The sequence below is a fragment of the Tinamus guttatus genome, unplaced genomic scaffold (assembly GCF_059628265.1).
Source record: "Tinamus guttatus ecotype Peru unplaced genomic scaffold, ASM5962826v1 Tinamus_guttatus_pri_ptg000249l, whole genome shotgun sequence".
Taxonomy (NCBI): Eukaryota; Metazoa; Chordata; class Aves; order Tinamiformes; family Tinamidae; genus Tinamus; species Tinamus guttatus.
In genome coordinates, this window is record NW_028288783.1 from 2,591,635 (window position 1) to 2,609,728 (window position 18,094).

General features: G+C 41.4%; 1 protein-coding gene across 4 annotated transcripts in view; it reads left to right on the plus strand.

Moving 5' to 3' along the window:
* Window positions 1–14,985, plus strand: part of SLC35D4 (solute carrier family 35 member D4) — a 49,516-nt gene extending 34,531 nt beyond the window's left edge. Inside the window, exons 14-16 of one of the 4 annotated variants that reach the window (XM_088526679.1) lie at window positions 10,413–10,477; window positions 12,130–12,199; window positions 14,717–14,985. In XM_088526679.1, the coding sequence (XP_088382805.1) occupies window positions 10,413–10,477; window positions 12,130–12,199; window positions 14,717–14,761 (180 nt within the window). In that variant the 3' untranslated portion in view covers window positions 14,762–14,985. Of the gene's footprint in view, window positions 1–10,412; window positions 10,478–12,129; window positions 12,200–14,716 lie in introns of those variants that run through there. The other 3 variants (XM_088526681.1, XM_088526682.1, XR_015913507.1) reach the window with 3 other exon arrangements.
* Window positions 14,986–18,094: the final 3,109 nt, after the last annotated feature.

Below are 18,094 nucleotides of genomic sequence, written 5' to 3' on the forward strand. Positions count from 1 at the left end.
CATCTTCTACCACAACGCTGACATAGTTACCCCAAGTCAATTCGCCTGTTCTTCATGGGCTGAAACTGCCAAGAACTTCATGCTCTGCTTGCTGGAACCAGCTTTTTTTTTCATTTTTTTTTTTTTTAACCTGGATGTCAGCTGTCTCCTCTGTGGGAGACCATGGTCCACGTGCAACACAATGGGAACTTCCCCACCTCATACCTTTTCTTTTAAAAGGACCTGATGCTACGAGGTGGGTTGTCACAGGAGCCCCAGGCTAGTTCCTGCTGGGGTTGGACCGAGCCCAGCCCCACTGCTATGGGGCACGGGGAGGAAGGGAGCCACAGGCAGCTGCTGAGCTCAGGCCTTCCCAAGGAGCCCGTGTAGGTTGTGCCAGGACTGCACAGCAAACTGGCAGCGCCTCTGAACCCCCAAGGGTGGCAACGGCAAACACGGTTTTCATACCAGCCTCCTCTGTCTCCTTATAGTAATTGCTATTTCGCAATCTTACAAGGGTTAGATGAGGTGAAGACTAACTTGTAATGCCAAAAGGCTAGTTCTTGGCGAGCATAATAGAAGAGGAAGAGAATTTTATTGCACTGTTTTGCATCAGCAGAGTACCAGAAGAGCTGGCTGCTCCCCCAAGCTGAAAAATAGTACATTTCAAATCGGAATAAATAGTGCTTTAGCGCAGTATAGCGTGTTACTGACGAGGAAAAATCAGGGTGTCAAATGTAAGAAGTACTAGGAAAAGTGACTGAGTAAAAGTGAAGAGAGGTTTATATTTTATGTGGACTGGGATCTGCGCAAAATGTTTCAGGGGCCGTGTTCCTAGTAATTTCAGCAAAAGCAGACATTATATGTAAATCTTCCTAGAACAGGAGTGACGAGGCTATTAAACTGCATGCCCTGGGGTGTAAGTTTTGTTAACAGTTAAGGTCAAGATGCATATACTTCCTTTTCTCTGATGTGCACCTGGATTGCAGACTATCTGCAATGTGGGAGGATCTTAAATTCTCCTAATGTCTCCAGTACTTGAGTAAAAAACCACTCTCGTCCATTCCAACAAAACAGTGGCTGTGAAATGCTTCACTGCTATTGGTGCTGTTGTTCAATGAATGCTTATTCCACTGTACAAATATTTAATAATTCATAAAATAAGAGCAACAGGATGAATTGCCTGGCCCTGCCCACTTGTGAGCTCAGAGGAGAGTCTAAATGTGAAGAGCAGCTTAAAGCTTTTGTAGCAGTGGGACAGTTTAAGGAACAGTGACTCCTTGATGGGCTGAAATGACAGAGAGAGATGGTTGTGCAGAGAGCTCCTCACTGAGCACTGCGAGAGAGCAGCACGTGAAGCAGTTATGGGAGATGGGAAGCTTTGGGGGATTAAGTTTGGTATAACCTCAAAATACAAAATTACTTCACCTTTTGAAGGTGAACTATACGAATCAACTATATGAATCAACAATCAGTCTTGTAACAGCACGAATGGAAAAAAAAAAAAAACACTTGACAGAATCCAAGTTACTTGTCCTAATGAAGCCTTTTCTTATACCTCCTCAAATGATCTTTACTTTATTTGACAAGATTTCAGCTGCTGAATCAATTCTGCCCTCATTTTTCCAGGCTTCAGCTAAACATATGCTGTTAATCTGGAGCATACATGTGCACCTGTTTGAGTCGTGATGGATAGAGATTTTATATCAGCACAGCATGCCTCAGGGAGAACTTACATGAATTGCATAAGGCTTTCCCTTTTCCTCTTCAGTGCACAAGCTGAATAGCCAGAGAAATATTTGTATCTGGATTTCATTTACAGTGGTTAAATTTAAGAGAAATATTTAAATATGAACTGAAGCATAGTTAAAATTGAATCCTGCAATGTAACTACAGTATGTTTTATAGTCTGAAGCTTGGTGGCCCTTCCCCAGCTATCTCATTTGTCATAGGAAGGGGAAATGTATGTTTTGGCTATTATCTCCAGTAGCAGAGAACACATGCTTCTTGTTTTGGCTTTCTCTTTATTATGACAGGACGTCTGATATTTGTGTTTGAGTTCAGGTAGGGTGGAGCGCTTACTTGATGTCCAAAAAAGAAATAGCTACCATAATTTTCAACCATATCTAGTGTTTCACAAGTGGCAAAATAATTTCCTTCTTTAAAGGTCTCATGGGATCTTTAGTTATTTGCAAGAAATTAGTGAGTTATGATGCGATTGAGTAGTCCGGTTGTAACTCAGCAGTAATGCATGTTATATGTTTGTATAGTGCATATATATGTATACCTTTTGTTTATATATTTGTATCTAGATGTGTATCTAGATTTGTTTCTGAAGAGAAAAAACTCTTGTTTATGTCTGATCATTGCAAATGAGCATGGTATCACTGTATTTATAGTAAGAGGAGAGCTGTTTTATGTAAGCTGTTTATTGTATTCCAAGTATCTTCCTTTACTTTTGTGTTCTTAACTGCTGTAATGTGGCTTTGCAATATAAAATAATTGTTGTATCTTTCTCTGTGGTACAAGTACAAAACAAGGAAGCTGAGGAGTCGTCAAGGATCAGAAAGGCTGTCCATGAGCTCTGCACTAAAATCTTTGCATGGTTGGGAGCTGCTAGGCAGGTGTCACAGTCTTTGAAGAGGGGAGGGCAGAGGGTTTTCTGAACTGCGGTTCAGAAGCAAGAGAGAAGGGGCTTTTTGTGCCCCTTCTGCACTGTGGGTCGGGGCTGGGCACACAGCTGGGTTCCTGGGGTGATCAGACCAGTCTCTGCGAGCGGCTCATTGTTAAAGAATAATAGCGTAGCCACCCTTGTCTTCTAAGGAATAAAAGAACAATGAGGTTAGCCAACAATTCAGTAGTTCTTTTGGCATTCACATGATGTTTCAGGTTCTTTAATATATATTAAAAAATTAACACCAGCAAAAACTTTATCATATCATTGGCAGTGTATTAATCTGATAGGATTAAGCTCTGAATGACTTTATGGGAGTTGATACAATCATCTATTGCTTCAGTTCTGCCCTGGGAGTGCTTACAGGATCAGGGTCTTGGGTGTCAGATCCCAGAACAAAAAGAGCCTTCCAAAAAGCAGCACTGAAGAAATCTTCATAAATGTGACTGGAAGTAGAGGATGTGTAGCTAATTCCCGAACTGTTGGGATTACCTACGTTTATTTGGGTATAGGGTTGTGAAGGATTTTATCCACTAAAATCATAGTAGAGATGTTTAAGAAATCTGCTTTATTGTGGCAATTGAAAAGCTAGTATATAGAAACGCTCCCCTGTGAGTGATACCAAAAATAACAATCTGTAGCAGCATGGTTTAAAAAAAAAAAAAACAAAAACTTGAGCACATTTACTACCACTGTTTTGAAGATGTTTTAGAAGGCAGGCTGCTGATTTTGCTTTTGGTTGTCACTTAACCTCCTGCCTTTCTTTTTTCATGCTTTTTATTTTGTGTTGTTTTAAATGCATCATGTAGCCGATTTGAAACTGGACTGGGAGTTAATTGCTATCTAAATAGATTTATGTACACTAGGACTAAGTATTAGGCATTTGATTGCTGGGCTTACTTGGACACTGGCTGATTTCAGGTTGCAGAACATGAAGCTAATTGTGTTCTTAAAGAATCGTTTGAATTTGCTATTGTAGTTCTAATAATGCTCAAAATTTAGAATTAACATACAAGGACAGGGCAAAAGGTAGTGACCAAACCTCCTTTGAGGACAGTGTCCCCTAGCGAAGCTGGGGCCTGTGCAGGCACTTTGGCAAGTATGAAGAAAAGGATTTAAAATTCATCACAGCTGGTCAGGCTGCTGTGTGGCTCTGTCCCCATTGCCACGGTGCCACTGGTGGCTCTCATTTAAGCAGTGAGCCTGCCCAGGCCCGTGCGCCTCTTGACTGGGGATGTTTCCTATCATGTTTCACTTAAAATCACTTGTTTCCCTCCTTCAGGCTGCTCAGCGTCGCAGACGGAGTCATGGCATTGCTGTTGCCTTGGGAAAGGGCCATATTTTTTGGTTTCAAGGCTGAAGACTCTTTTTTCCCCCCTCCCTTATTTTGTCTTTCCTTTTGTCTGGACACTTGACAGCAGACAGACCCTCAGGATGAAAGAAAGTCAGTGTGGATCTCTCTGGATCAGCTTATTCTTGCTTAGGCTTAAAGAAGTTTCCCATTTGGCAATGCTCGGTTGCCTTAAATTTGGATTTAGTGAAGCAGAGGAGAGCTAGGTAGAAGTGGCTCCATAGTCCAGATGAAATGAAAAGTACATGTAAAAAAAAAAAAAAAAGAGAAATAATGCTATAAGGCTAATAGTTTGGAAGATTCATGTGAATTAATGAATATAGACGATGACATTGAAGGGTGTACTATATGTGTATATACACATACATAAACACACAAAAGAGAACTAACTCTGACATTTGGGAAATTATTTCAGTGGCTGTCTGAAGAAATGAAAGAGAATATGTTGTTGCTGATTTTGCCTGCTGTAATTTTTGCTTTTGTGGTAGTACTGGATTATCTTGATTTAGCTGTTTTCAGCGGCACCAGCAGTGATCCATTTCCCTGGCGATTTTTGATGATTATCCTAGCAGCTGGTTAAAACATGCAGAAGAAGGACAAAACAAATATTATGGCTATAAAAAGCCTGACATTGCTTCAATTCCACCAGTAGAATGAAAACAAAGGTTATGTATATTAGAAGCTTTTTCCTGATGTTTTGAGAAGATGACCTGATAATAAATAAGAAGATTTATTCTGTACAGTGAGTGAACTTGTAGAGAGGTTTCAAAACAGTCTTTGGAAAAAAATGCCTTTTTTTTTTTTTTTTTTTGTAAGGGCAGAAGTTTTGGCAGTTTAGGGAAGTGAGGGTTAAATGGATTGGCTCTGTATACACAAACTAAGGAAAACTTCCAGAAAATATTCTGTGTTCACTTAGAGCACAAACCACAGCATTTAACTTACTAGCAGTCAGAGTGAATCAGAAGAAACAAACTTCTTTCAGGGCATATAAAAGTATGTCATGACTAATATTAAAAAAAAAAAAAAAAAAAAAAAAGGTTGTCTGGACTAAATTCCCTCATATCTTTAAATTCCAGAAGATTAAATCAACATCTAAATTTTGGAAATATCCAAATCTTTACGCTTGTATGTTCTGAATAGCTTGGAAACATTAGATATTCAAAGTCCAGACCCAGATTTTGCAGCTTTAAAATCTCTCCATAGGTAATCAGGACATCTGGGATGGAAGAGATCACATATTTTTGTCAAGAACATTTGTCTATTCTGATGGTTTGAACCCTCTGAGAATTGACACCACAGGGGCTGTGGGTGACCCGAACTCTGCGGTGGAGGGAGCAAGGCAGCAAATAAGGCTGATCCAACACTTCTGTGTCTCCCAGGATTCAAGTGGCTGCTTAACCAAGACCTGGCAGCTCCAAGGATGCCATTGTATATCCTGTCCTTCCAGACCATACTTTTGCCAGGATTTTCTTGAATGGCCAGAGTAGGTCTGTTTAGGGGTACCAGCTTTCATTTTGCCTCCAACATCCTCCAGCAAAGAATTCTCTGGACCATCTATATTTGCTTCATTCTCTATAAAGCATTTTTTTGTCATTAAAACACATCTTAAATCTGTCCTGCTGAATTCAGATGCACTAATTCTTATCCTTGAGAGGATGTGACTAGCTGGTTAGGATTAGTGCTTAAGGATTCCTCTTCAAAGACAGGAGATGTTGGCTTCTGTCTCTAGCAGAGATGTGGGCAAGCTCAGCTGGGACTAGATACTGATGTCACTGTCTGCCTTAAGGAACAGCTGATGCCCGTGTCGGTCCTGGCACTAGTAGGACTCAGCACCGAATTGCAGCTCTAGCAGTGACAGCGCTTAAGCACGCAGGGGAGGTAGCTGATTTACCCCGCAGTAGTGTCTCTTGCCAAGTTTACTTTCCTGTGTTCTGTCGTTCCTCTTGGCGTAGTGAAGGTTCCCCCAGCCGGACTGTGCTGTTTGCTTTCAGAAGGACTGCGATGTCTCTGGAGGGCTCTGGTTTCATTGCTGTTACGAACCAACAGGCACCTGTAACTAGGAAGCCACTGCAGTGCTTGGCCTGCCCTAATCTCCTCTACACAAAGGAGTCTCCAGGCTTCGCTGTACAGACTTCTGTGGAGGGTCAGTGTTTTCTTTCTGTCAGCCTTCACACTGACTTTGCACAGAAGCATCTCAGCAAGCTTGGGGAAGAGCAAGAGAGAGGGTGGGAGCCTCCAGGAAGAGGCAAAAATGTTCTGTGGTCATAACTGAGATAGAGCTAAATTGCCCTAGGCCCCTTACCAGTACAAATGGGCCAACAATGCTGCTTTGGTGTGTTTAGCATCAGCAGCACCTAACAATAGACTCCTAATTTCAATATGTACCTTGTGCCATCGGTTACTACTGGTTCTCCAAGTCCATTGCAGCCCTGGCTATGGTGGAAGTGTAAAAATCTAAGTCCTGGCCAGTCTGGGCCGGGAAAGCAGCACAGCTCCTGGAGGATGGGCAGGCTCAGGTATGTCAGTGCTCATCAGTGGAACATAAGATATCCACAGAGCTTCTGTTGGAGGGAGACCAGGATTATCAGAATAAAAAAAGTATATTATTCCATCATACTCCAAAGCATCACCAAGTTGTGACATACCAATGTCAGGGTCACTGGTTTTATGTGTGTCATGTCCGTGTCTACCTTCTTCATATCTTCCAACAAACTCTCATCGACACTGAGGGCCTGAAGACTTTGACCTGCATTGCTGTTGGCAAGAGAGCTCACTCCTTGCTGCTGCTGTGCATCTGGTGTGTCCTGCTGCCCATAGTGCCAGCTGGGATTTCATCTGCGTCCTCAGTGCCTCCTAAATATGCAGTGTCTTCAGGAAGCATGTGAGTCATTTGACGTGACCATCAGCTGAACTCCTGCTAGAGTCCTGCTGCATTCCCTGTGTGTGATGTGCTTGAGAACATCGCTTCTCTAAACTTCATTCTCCTCCTGGGCTGGTGATCAGCAAACTGTTCATTCACAGGTCCCACATGAAGCTTTCTATCTCAACGATAAAGTTGTTTCCCTCAAGTGCCTGCCAATAAACACTTAGTAGAGAACTAGAGCTGCTTTTGATGGAGATGGTGACAAGCAAATGCAGTCTGTAATACCAAGATTTTTGTTTATTTATGTACTTACCTGTAAATAAGTCACTGATGGGAACTATAGAGATATTCAAAATTGAGGTAAATATGTGTTAATCAAGTGTTTCTTCTAAATGGTTGCCGTTTCCACAGTACAACAGAGTGGCACATTAAATTTAAACTGATTTATTTTAGGAAGCAAGCTTTTTTCCTTTTGTGTGAGTGGGTGTTTGAAATGATTTCTTAGGAACAGTTTCAGCTCACATGGAGATACTTTCTTAAATGATGTTGTACCAGGAGTTTTTTCCTAATTGCTAAAAGCTGTGTCAGAATTTTTTAGAAATATTCACAGTATAAACGTCTTTAAAAGTAGCTTGTGCAGTACTGCGTAGGCACAGGACTTTTTTAAACACGTAAGGAGTCAGAATGAATGGAGCTATTTTTGTGTCTGAGGTTATTGGGATTCACCCATCTAGTTTGAACCATTTGGTGGGATTAGTGACTATAGGTCAAAATCTTGGAGAACTTGGTTTATAATACACTGTTACAAATAATTAAAAAATTATTTCCGTCTTTTAGTTTTAATGGTTCAGCAAGATAATAGATTTTGCAGTCATCAATTTTAGTTTGCCCTTTACTTGGTTTTCTTTGTCTTGTAAGCTTATTCCTTTTCCTAAGGCATCTTCTGAGTGCCTGGGAAGACAACCATGACCTTTAAAGTGAGGAAAGGGAGATTACTGCACTTACCATTATTTTATTTTTTTGAAGGATATTCAAAAGGTCTATGTAGGTGTCTATCTAAATACATGTGCACTTAAAACCCTCCAGAAAGTGCTGAAATGTAGTAAAAAGAAAATGAGCTTCTGACCTATAGCTATGCCCATGGATTTTAAGATTGTTCCTCTGGAGCAAATCGTATGATTTTCTTCCCTGATAAAAAATGTTTTTCATTTTTTAATGTGTTGTTATTTGGTGTAAGCAAGAGAAGGTGGCCACTTCAGCGATGTGTTTTTTTTTTTTCTCCTTCTTGCACACACTTACTCCGTGTGCTTTTCCACCCATGTTTTGTTTCTCTTTGGTACTGAGATGCTCTTACAAAATTTTTGAAAAATACAAGTGTTCTTCAGTAATAGTCCAAAAAGCTACAGGCTGCAGCAAGGTTTTTGCCCAGGTTTGGGGTGACCACAGTAGAACGGTGTGCTATTTCTGGCAAGACTTGTTCTCGGAGGGTTCTTAAATACCTCTTTCTCTGTTCTTGGTCTCTTCTCAAGTTTCTAATAAACATGGTTACAATGGAGTGGCTGACACAGCTTCAACTCGCGCCACTCCTCACGTGCAGTTTCTTTCAGGAGATCGACTCAAGTTAAAGAATTTGTCTGTAGATATTGTGGTTGCCGCTCTTTACTTATTCCTATAAATAGGAATAGGCTTGGTAGCAGATACTGTATGTTTTTATATACTAAGCTAGCATCAGCCTAAGACAAGCGTGGTATAATTGGCTGTACTTAGGTAAACTGTGTTAACAGATTCATCTCCCAAGTGGGTAGTGGCTACCAGTGAAACAGTCTGAGGCGCAACCTCGGTGCGGACAGTTGCGGTGCCATCTTGGGTTCGGAAGGGTCTCTCGTTTGGTGGCACGTCCTTCCCCTCTACCAGGCTCTCTCGGGTGCGACTATTTATTCACAGGTTGGTTTGTGGCTTGTTTTACTGGCACACAGCGGAGGAGGAGGATTAATTCCCTGTGCAAGGCGCCTGGAGAGCAGGCAGGCCATGAGGCGGGTAGCTGAAGGAAGGCGAGAAGCCCCGTGTGCAGGTCCGAGTCTCCCCGAAGCAGAGCGTCGCCGAGGAGGCCGCAGAGGCCCTGGCTCTGCAGTGTCCCGCAGGGCCCGCAGCCCTTGTGTGGTCTCACTGCCATCTACCCGCCAGGCCAGGGGTGATGGGCCCTCTTCTCCGGCCGCTGCTCCTGCAGCCTCCGAGCCCTGTCTGCTGCCCACTGCCCACTGCGTGGGTTTTGGCTAAGGAGCTGTTGCTGCCAGTTCTGGTGCACAGAGTTGTGGCATTTACCCCACAGTTGCATTTGCTTCCTTACTGCACATGCATTAGTGATTTTTTAACACGTCTTTAGTGAATTAAGTAATGAAATTTCTGCTCGCTCCCCTGGGAGACGACTAGACAAACAACTGTTAGGAAATCTTTCCTAAGTATTATTTAGATGTTTAGTTTCTTAATTTCATCTTTTTACTTGGGCAATTTGGTATTATCCTAAGCAGTTCTTTTCATTCTTCAGCGCTTGTGTTTCCCAAGCTTTTGTAAATCACTACCATGTCTTCCTTTCCCACAGGCGTTGCTTATCCGAACTGTTGACTGAAAATCAATCGCTCTATCTAATGGCTCTGTCACTCTTCTCTGAACGCCTTCCATTTTACATTATCCATCTGGCAACAAAATGTCCCAAACTGAGTGCAGAGTGCAGATGTGGTAGCTCCATAGTTGTTGAAACAGGGATATATTACAAACTATTGTATGTCAGAAGCTAGCTATTCCCAGTTCTTGCTTGGGTCAGTGCTATAAAGATAGGAAGTTATTTGCCACCATCTTCTCCAAACCTTTCCGAGGACACCTTGGTGTATTGAGAGATTTGGGACATAAGCATACCGAAATTGCATCCATTCTCTTTGTCCCATACTTTTTCCTTTTTTTTTCTTTCCCTTTTTTTTTTCTTCCTCCTTTACATCCCCAAACACACATCAAGCTCTCATGCTTCTCAGAAATACTACATTTTTCAAGCCCAAGGCCTGATTGCTGCTCACAGCAAGAACTGAGTTGGGTAACAGGACTCTGCTCTACTTCCCTGCCCTGCTTCCTCTGCATCTCAGTCCTCGAGGAGTAAAAACACAACTGCAGTGGGTCACAACTGGGCCATCTTCGCCTTTGCTTTCGTCATTGCAACAGCCTTATGATCAGCAGTGGTTTTTCAAATGCTTCCTGCATTTCAGGTGCCTGCTGCTGGCTGCACAGCTGTTGCTTCCCTGTGTCTTTCTCTGGTTTCTGGCCACAGTAGAAAATGTGGTGCCTTTATTTCTCTATATTTATGTAGGAGAGGGAGGTTTGGCAGGACTGTCTGTCTCACTGGTGTTCCTGCCATTGATTGGCTGTTTTAGGTACTGAATTTAGGGATTAAAATAATAATAAAGTGACACATATAGGAGTTTAATTTTTTATTTTCAACAAAAATATTTCAGTTTTCACTTGTGATACCAAGTTTTTATTTCCTTTTCAATTTGCAGGTTATCACTGCTAGCTTATCACCATTCTTCTTTGTCATGACGGCCAATGTACTAACAATTTCTTGGTAAGTGCCTACGTGAGCTTTCTTTTAATAACAAAAATGAATTTCCACACAGTGCTTAAAACCTTTTAAATGGCAAGTTCTATTGTATCAGTAATATTTTATATGTAAGGAGAACTAGGTGTGCAATGAGGGATGCAGTATAGTAATACAAATGGAACAGAATTTCTTCCCCCTTTGTGGGAGAACGTGGACATTTTTGGACATTAAGTTTCACCACAATTCACTCAGCACATTTTATGGCTAGACAAATGGTTGCAATAGGCAAATAGATGACCCATTCAAAGTCAGACTATAAATCAGTGGCAGAGCTGGAAGTAAAACATGGGAGTCTTGGTTTTGTAACAGTTTTGTTCTAGCCCACAGAGAGTGCTTTCAAATTTCTGAACAGTCCCTGACACAGTGTACACTCTGAATACATTAATACAAGCAGGAAAATTAAATAGCATTTAACTCTTTCCAAATGTCTGTTTGGCTTTTGTAACATGTGGCCTAAAATATTATGAATTATCTAACTTGAATTTTTTAGGAAATGATATAAACATTTAGGTTGCCAACTCCCTTGGTTAAGGCAATGTTTGGGGGGTTAAGTGGGTATTTCTAAGGTAAGATTTGTTATTGGAAATAAAAAATCTGCTTGCTTTTGGAAAGTTTTAGGCTTTCTCTTTTTCTTCCTAGTCTGACCACCACCAATACTAGCATTCATTTCTGTACAAAATGAAATTAGCATATTTTTTTTTCCAGCTGTGGTATTTAAAATAGTATCAGGACCCTGAATTAATGTGCCGCTAGTCCCAGGTTTGTTTCTGAGGATCTCCTGAGGAGATGTTTCTAAATCTCTGTTCTGACGACACCTGTGCTAATTTTGAACCATTTGAAACTTGCTTTTTCCTGTGCTATTAATAACAAGAAGACTATGTTGCTAAAGCAAACACTGATAAAAGCACATAGGTACCTGAATACTTCATTTAATCCAGGGAGAGTGAGGAAGAGGAAGAAAAAAAAAAAAAAAAAAAGGGAAGACTTCACATCCTAGTAGGGTTTTCATATTTGAATGCTGCATTCACACATAGGTGGTCTGATTTACTGACTCAGTCTTGAAAGCTGCTTCTGGCACTTAATTCCAGGCTATAGTCTGTGGGTGTATATTCTCAGTTTACTTGGACAGTGCTGGAAATCGTCTCCAAAACTCATTGTGTTTATCAGGAAAATTTTGATTTCAGTTACTAGATGCACCATTTGCACTTTCATATGGAAAATAACTGCATGTGTGTGTCCTTTGTAGCTCAGAAATGCCATCCTGTAACACATAATCCAGTTTGTATTGTATTTGACTCTTCTTCCTTGTCTCAAACAGTTTCAGAAGTGAAAAGCACACGTTTTCTTCCTGTATTTGATGTTTTCTTGGTTATGTAATGGAATAATTTGTACCTTAACTATCCAGAAGCAAAGAATCATTATGAAATGTGACCCTGAGAATGGGAAGCCAAAGATATAAAATACTGCCTCTGCCACCATGCAACCATTACAGTAGAAACTGTGTGTTCAGTATCTACGAGGAGTCCTTGGAAACATAATGAAATGGATTTTAAATGCTGCCATTTGTGTTCTGCTCTGTTTTCCCCAAGTGATTTCTCCTCTTGCCTTTTCCTCAGCTGCTGCTTGGAAGTTAAAGAAGTTACTGAAAGCAGAGTCTCAATTTATACTAGCCCCATATATGTATGTGTGAGTGTGCATCCATATATGCATGTTGTGCACATATAATTTCAAATGCTCAAATAGATCATGTGTATTTTTCTTTAGCTCTAGGAACGTGTTTCTATGTGTATAGCAGGCTGAACTAGTATCAGTGCACCTACAACACTCCCAGTCCAGGCCATTAACTTGCTGTGTCTCACCATGTTTTATATGTGTCTGTGCAGCTCCATCATATGCATGCTATAGTAGATCTTTGTAATATATTTATATATGTATACATATATACACCTTTACTAACATGTACATTAAAAAGAAAAAAATCATGTGCAACTGTGAATGTGAATACCTGTACACTTGCACACATAGTACATATCCTATATGCATTGGCAGGGAGATAAGTAACACCCTCGCGTCTTCGCAAGAAACTTACTTTGGCCCTTAGGCTTCTTTTTTATGTTTTGCATGTTACAATTCAAGAAGATAACCGTTTCTTATATTTATTTTTAAAATTCTATGCATCAGCAGGGCCTGGGCTGTCAGTGAAGCTCTGAAATAGTTTGTTAGATGACAGGAGATCACAACCCACTGAGGTTTTTGGTTACTCCTGTGTTATTGTGATGTGTTATCCGTGAATAATTTCTGCGTGGTGGGCAAGCATGATTAGCTGTCCCCCCATAACGAACAGATGCCAGAAGATTTGCACTGAAGTAAATAAGGGGCCTAATTTTAGTCATGGTTTTTGGTTTGCCCCATCTTGAAGTTACAGTGATTGCTTCTGTTGGCCCTGGTGAACATGGATTGCAACAGGCATGTGAACACCTGGAATTTCAGGTGTTGCAAAAGGGGATTCTTCTTCTGTCTAATGTAAAACATAAGATATTAAAGATATCAAAGCATGACTTAGATGCAAGCGCCCTTTTACAGAACATTGCTGTACAGTTTAATATCTTCTGTAGCGATTGCTGGTCTGACTTTTTAGAATGCTGTGGCAGAGAGAATTATAGAAAACTGCACTTCCATAAAAAATAAAAACGAAAAATGATTTTGAGTCATTTCTAAGAATCTGTTGGTTTTAGTCCTTCTGATATTCATTGGGATTTTTCTTAGGATAAGGAAATAATGCAGAGAGAATGTTTATAATTGGAGGGGAAATCTAGGAAAGACACAAGGTTAACCCCAGAGAAGAGTCCTTCTGATATTCATTGGGATTTTTCTTAGGATAAGGAAATAATGCAGAGAGAATGTTTATAATTGGAGGGGAAATCTAGGAAAGACACAAGGTTAACCCCAGAGAAGAGTGCTTCAAGATTGCTAGTGAGGAGGCACAGAGAGACTCCTGTTTTAGGTCTTTCCAAAACGCTCATGTTCTTTGCAGCCCCCTGCACTTTCTGGGTAATCACCCACCCAAAGGTAGACCCTCTCCACAAGGGGATGTTTCTGTCTCCCTAGCACCTACCTCCCAGGTGTTGTTAGAAAATGCTATGCTTTTGTTAAATAATGTTAGTTCCTTTCAGGGACCAGGGAATTATGTGATTTTTAAACCAATTTGCTGAAGCTAAGAAGTAAATAAATGTAATGGTATTACACTCCAGACATCTGTTGGCTTTACATGTTAGGGTTTGGGTTTTTTTTTTTTCCCAAGAAAAAAAATGCGCTCTTAACTATGAACTTACAAAAGTTTGTTTTGTTTATAAAGTTCATTAAGGAGCTTTTCTGTTTCATAAGCTAAGCCGTGAGGTTAAGATGAAAGGCCAGTACACTAACTTTAAACTGTTATAAAAGAGGAGAAGAGTCTTTGTCCTGCCATATTCATCTTGACTATGATAGCAGAGGCGATTTGGGGATTATTAGCTATTGCACAATGAGCTTATTTCAGTGAATTATCTTTTGTTTGTAAAGCATTCATTCTTATCTGAAGCCCAATTCTAGCCTAAGTCTTGGAAAAAAAGGAAGTATTAGTGCTGTGAGGAAGTTCTTGTGCTTTTTGGGCTTGGGCAGTTCTGTTCTGCTGAGTTCCCCACAAAAAAAAAAGGACCAGATAAAGGAATTTCCACAGGTCTGGCTGGGCCAGAGGGCTCCCCCCCCAAAAAAATTCCTGGTTTCCTCAGTCCCCCAAACCTAGGCTCACATCTCCCTCCAGATTTGTCAGGTAGCAGGTTTTCAGGCCAGAATACAAGCAGAAATTACAAAGGGGAATCATTAAGATGATCAGTTCAAACTCTCCTGCCTTTCTATCCTTTCCTTGCCCATGTGCTTGTGTGAAGCTCTAGATGTAATTTTTCTCTATGTAGAGCTCTGCCTATATACTTGCTATATACCACCAGCCCCAAAGTATAGGAGGGATAAAATTCTGATCTGTAAGATAAGGTATTTCTAATTTCAGTCATTTCTTACAAGATGAATGAAAAAAAAATCACGTGGAGTAGTGTCACTAGAATGAGATGTGTTTAGACAAACTAATACCTTTCTTGCTGTTGTGACATTTGGTATTTTATCAGGTGAAGGGATTGCCTGATGCTAAATTGTGCTGTGCTTTGTTTACAGCCTTGTGATGGGTGGAGTTGGAGAAGCTTTGCTTGTTTACGCTGAAAGGACAGGCACATAAAGAGGAACCACATCTCTCCAGTTGGAAGAGGACTGGCCTGCAGCTTAGAAACTCGATCACGAATAAAGTGCAGCAGCAAGAATGAAGAAATGAAACCAAACACAAGGAAAGAGACCCCGTTTTTAATAAGAAGGGGGAAAATATGCTATTAATAGTGCCGGTAAGAGAGCAGCATATTGGTAGGGTGATTTAGGAGGCTTTGCCTCAAAGCACAAGGCAAAAGCTGTTTCTGATTGATGAGGCAAAGCAAGAACTGCACTGTCTCATGCTGATGCCTCTGTGTGGGAACCTCCCAATAGCAGCTTCTTGCCCAGGGATCTGAACTCAGGAAAAGCAACATTCCTCACTGGATACCCCCTATTTTTGTTGGAGGCTGGCAGCAATGTCAGAATCCAGATCCTGCCACGAATCAAGTATCAGGAAGCATGGACTTTGTTCCTAACGGTTCTGGAGCACCCCTCTCCACAGGGGCACCCAGTGTCTCTGGTCACATTGTCTGAACTGCCATCCTGACTGAGGCCGTGGAATTTCTTAGGGTAGTTCCTGTCTGTGATTGACAGCTTTGAATGGGGAAATCAGCAATAAATCTCACTGTCTGTAGTACTTCCTCTCTGTGTATTTTTCCGCCTTCCATTCTCCAAGATTTCTCTTGAACTCTGCGAATTTTTGCCAGCCAGAGGGGGCCGAAGGAACTCATGCTGATCCCAGCAGTGGTTTGTCTCTTAAATTATTGCAGGAGGTGAAAGAAACTTTGAATGAATGTCGGAAAGAATAGAAGGCAATTAATCTCAAGAGTTCTTAAACTAGTTTCATTTCCAGTTGTTTAATAACTGCTAGAAATTAGGCTTGACATTAATGCCTGGGAAAACAATCTCTGTAAAAGCAAAATTAAATGGTCATTTGATAATGTTCTGGGGAAAATGTACATGGTAGAAGAAGTTCAGTAACAGAAATCTTCAGTGGAGGAGAGAGACTTTTCTCACATGACATTAGATATCTAACATGTAGTCTGTTAATCTAAGTTGGTTAAATTTCCTCTATAGTCCATGGAAAGAGGGATTCACTCACTGAGGTGATTGGTAATATGGATCAATTGCTGTGTTAAGGTGGCTGGAAGACCCTCTGGAAGCTCTTCTCCCTATATAGGTGGAAGCCACGTGACTAATCCACATAAGACATCAGCTTTTAGGAGGCTACGGTTAGCTAAGATAAATGTGCCTTAGTCTAGCAAGTTCTGCCAGCTGGGATGTAAAGCATAACTGCGTTTTAACTTTAAATGAAACAACATCCTTTTAACAAATAAGGCCCATCTTACGAAGGATTGCAATCAATTTCTACGTCTGTGAATTTTAGATTGAACAAGGGGCTCTCATGAGGGAGTCGCTGTGTCTCGGTTTCTCAATCGCGCATGCAGGCTTTGCTGTGGGAGAAGCCTTTTCTGCACCTCTCTTGCATAACACTTGAGGATAGGCCGCAGTCTGGGTTGTGTTTCCCTTCTTGTCCTGGCTGTTGAGCGCAGAGTGCCAGGACCCGGAGCACCTTCCACCTTCCTGCTGGTGGGCTCAGCGGAAGGCAGCGGGCAGCGCGGCTGCAGCCCCTGCTCAGCTCCAGAAGGCAGGTTTGGGCTGGGGGTGTGTTTGGGGGGAGGTTATTTGGTGTCTTAGCTGGAGGTTCAGAGCAAGCCAGCGACTGCTGTAGATGTGAGCCATGATGGGGAGGGAGTCCCCCTGCCCAAACTGACACCTGAGAGGGTATTGGGTCCTGGACTGTGACCAGAACTAATAGGAAAGACAGGCTATGAGCTGGAGACTTGTTTTGCTTTGTTTTGTTTCGAAGTAGAGCTTTTAATTGATTTTTTTCTCAAGACAAAAAGCTGTTCCCAATCAGCCGTAGGGCAGGTTGGGCTTAAGGGGATTGGTGACTAGAGAGGGGAAGGGGCAGAGTAAATGTGGTAGTTTCCTGAGGAACAAAATGGGCCGATCTTAATTCAGCCCTATTTCTAAAAGGGGATATTGCAGGGGTAAAAAACACTTTTCAGGGTTGCAGTATTGATCTTCAAATATGAAACCTTGAAAGTCCAACTTTAAGATTGCTCTTGCAAGACACGCAAACAATTGAATTTAGTAACTTTTGAGAATGAATATGCAAAAGGCAGAGTGTTTATATCTAATTGCCTTTTTCTGTGGTCATTCAAAGACAGCAGATACAGAGTTCTGAGAAAGGAGGAGTTTGTTTACATTGGAGAGATTGCAGTGAAACTAATTAATGCCTAAATGTGCATCAGTGGTTCTGTGGTTAAGCTGGTGGAAGAACCTCTGTTTTTTTCAATATCCTTCATTTAAGGACCCTTAGAGCCTAAAGGCTTTTCAGTCCTTGGGCCTGCAAAATGTGGGGTGACAGAGACCGGCTTAAGCGTGGTGGCCTTTTTGAGGGCAAGCAGTCTGGTGGCTTCTGCATCGCCCTGTTTTTGTATCTCCTGGCTTTGATCAAACCAGCCTGACGGGAGATGGTCCTGAATCATTTACCACCTTTTTCATCTTGTGTTGTTTGCACCTTTTATTTTCCATGCGTGCCATGGAGTGAACACTGAGCTAGTAAAGCTGATGGATGTGGACTGCAAGTGGGTTACAAAAACATAGGCCACATGGGCAGTGCGTCGAGACAGTCTCCTGGATCTGGCTGCTCTGCTGCAGCTTGCAGAAGATTTTACTGGATGGATGAAGTGAATCGGATGCCCAGCACTGAAGCTCTTCTTCTGTTGTTGCTCACTGCAGTGTGATCGGCGTGCTTAGCTGGGAAGGGACCGTGTGCCAGTCTTTCAGTACCCATTTAATAGTGAAGCTGAAAATCTGCAGAGCCAGGGATCTTAGCAAAAAGCAAGAGGAAAGGATATTTTTTTAAAAAAAGGAGGAGGAGATGTATTACATAGTTTGGTAAAGGATAGAGTTCTGATTTACAATTATGTTTTGAACAACTGTGTTGTAGCTGAGTGTGTAAATTTATGTTCTTTTTTTCCCATCCTCAAGAAGATCTGAAGGATTCAGGATGCATTATGTGGGCATAAAGCATGTTTTGAAAGGAATCCTTTTAATGAGTGCTATAGAGAAGTGGGTTACTTGAAACTGTATAGAGGGCTGAGGAAAGAACATTTCTCCTAATTTTCTGTTCACCATAAGCTAAAGGAGATAGTGTGTTGAAGAAAACCCTGTAGCAAATTGTCTTGCCCAAGCTGAATGAATACCTTTCAAAACTAGTATTTGTTACTGTGAACCAGGCAGCAGTCCCAGTGCAAAACCTTAATCCTGTTCCAGGTGCTA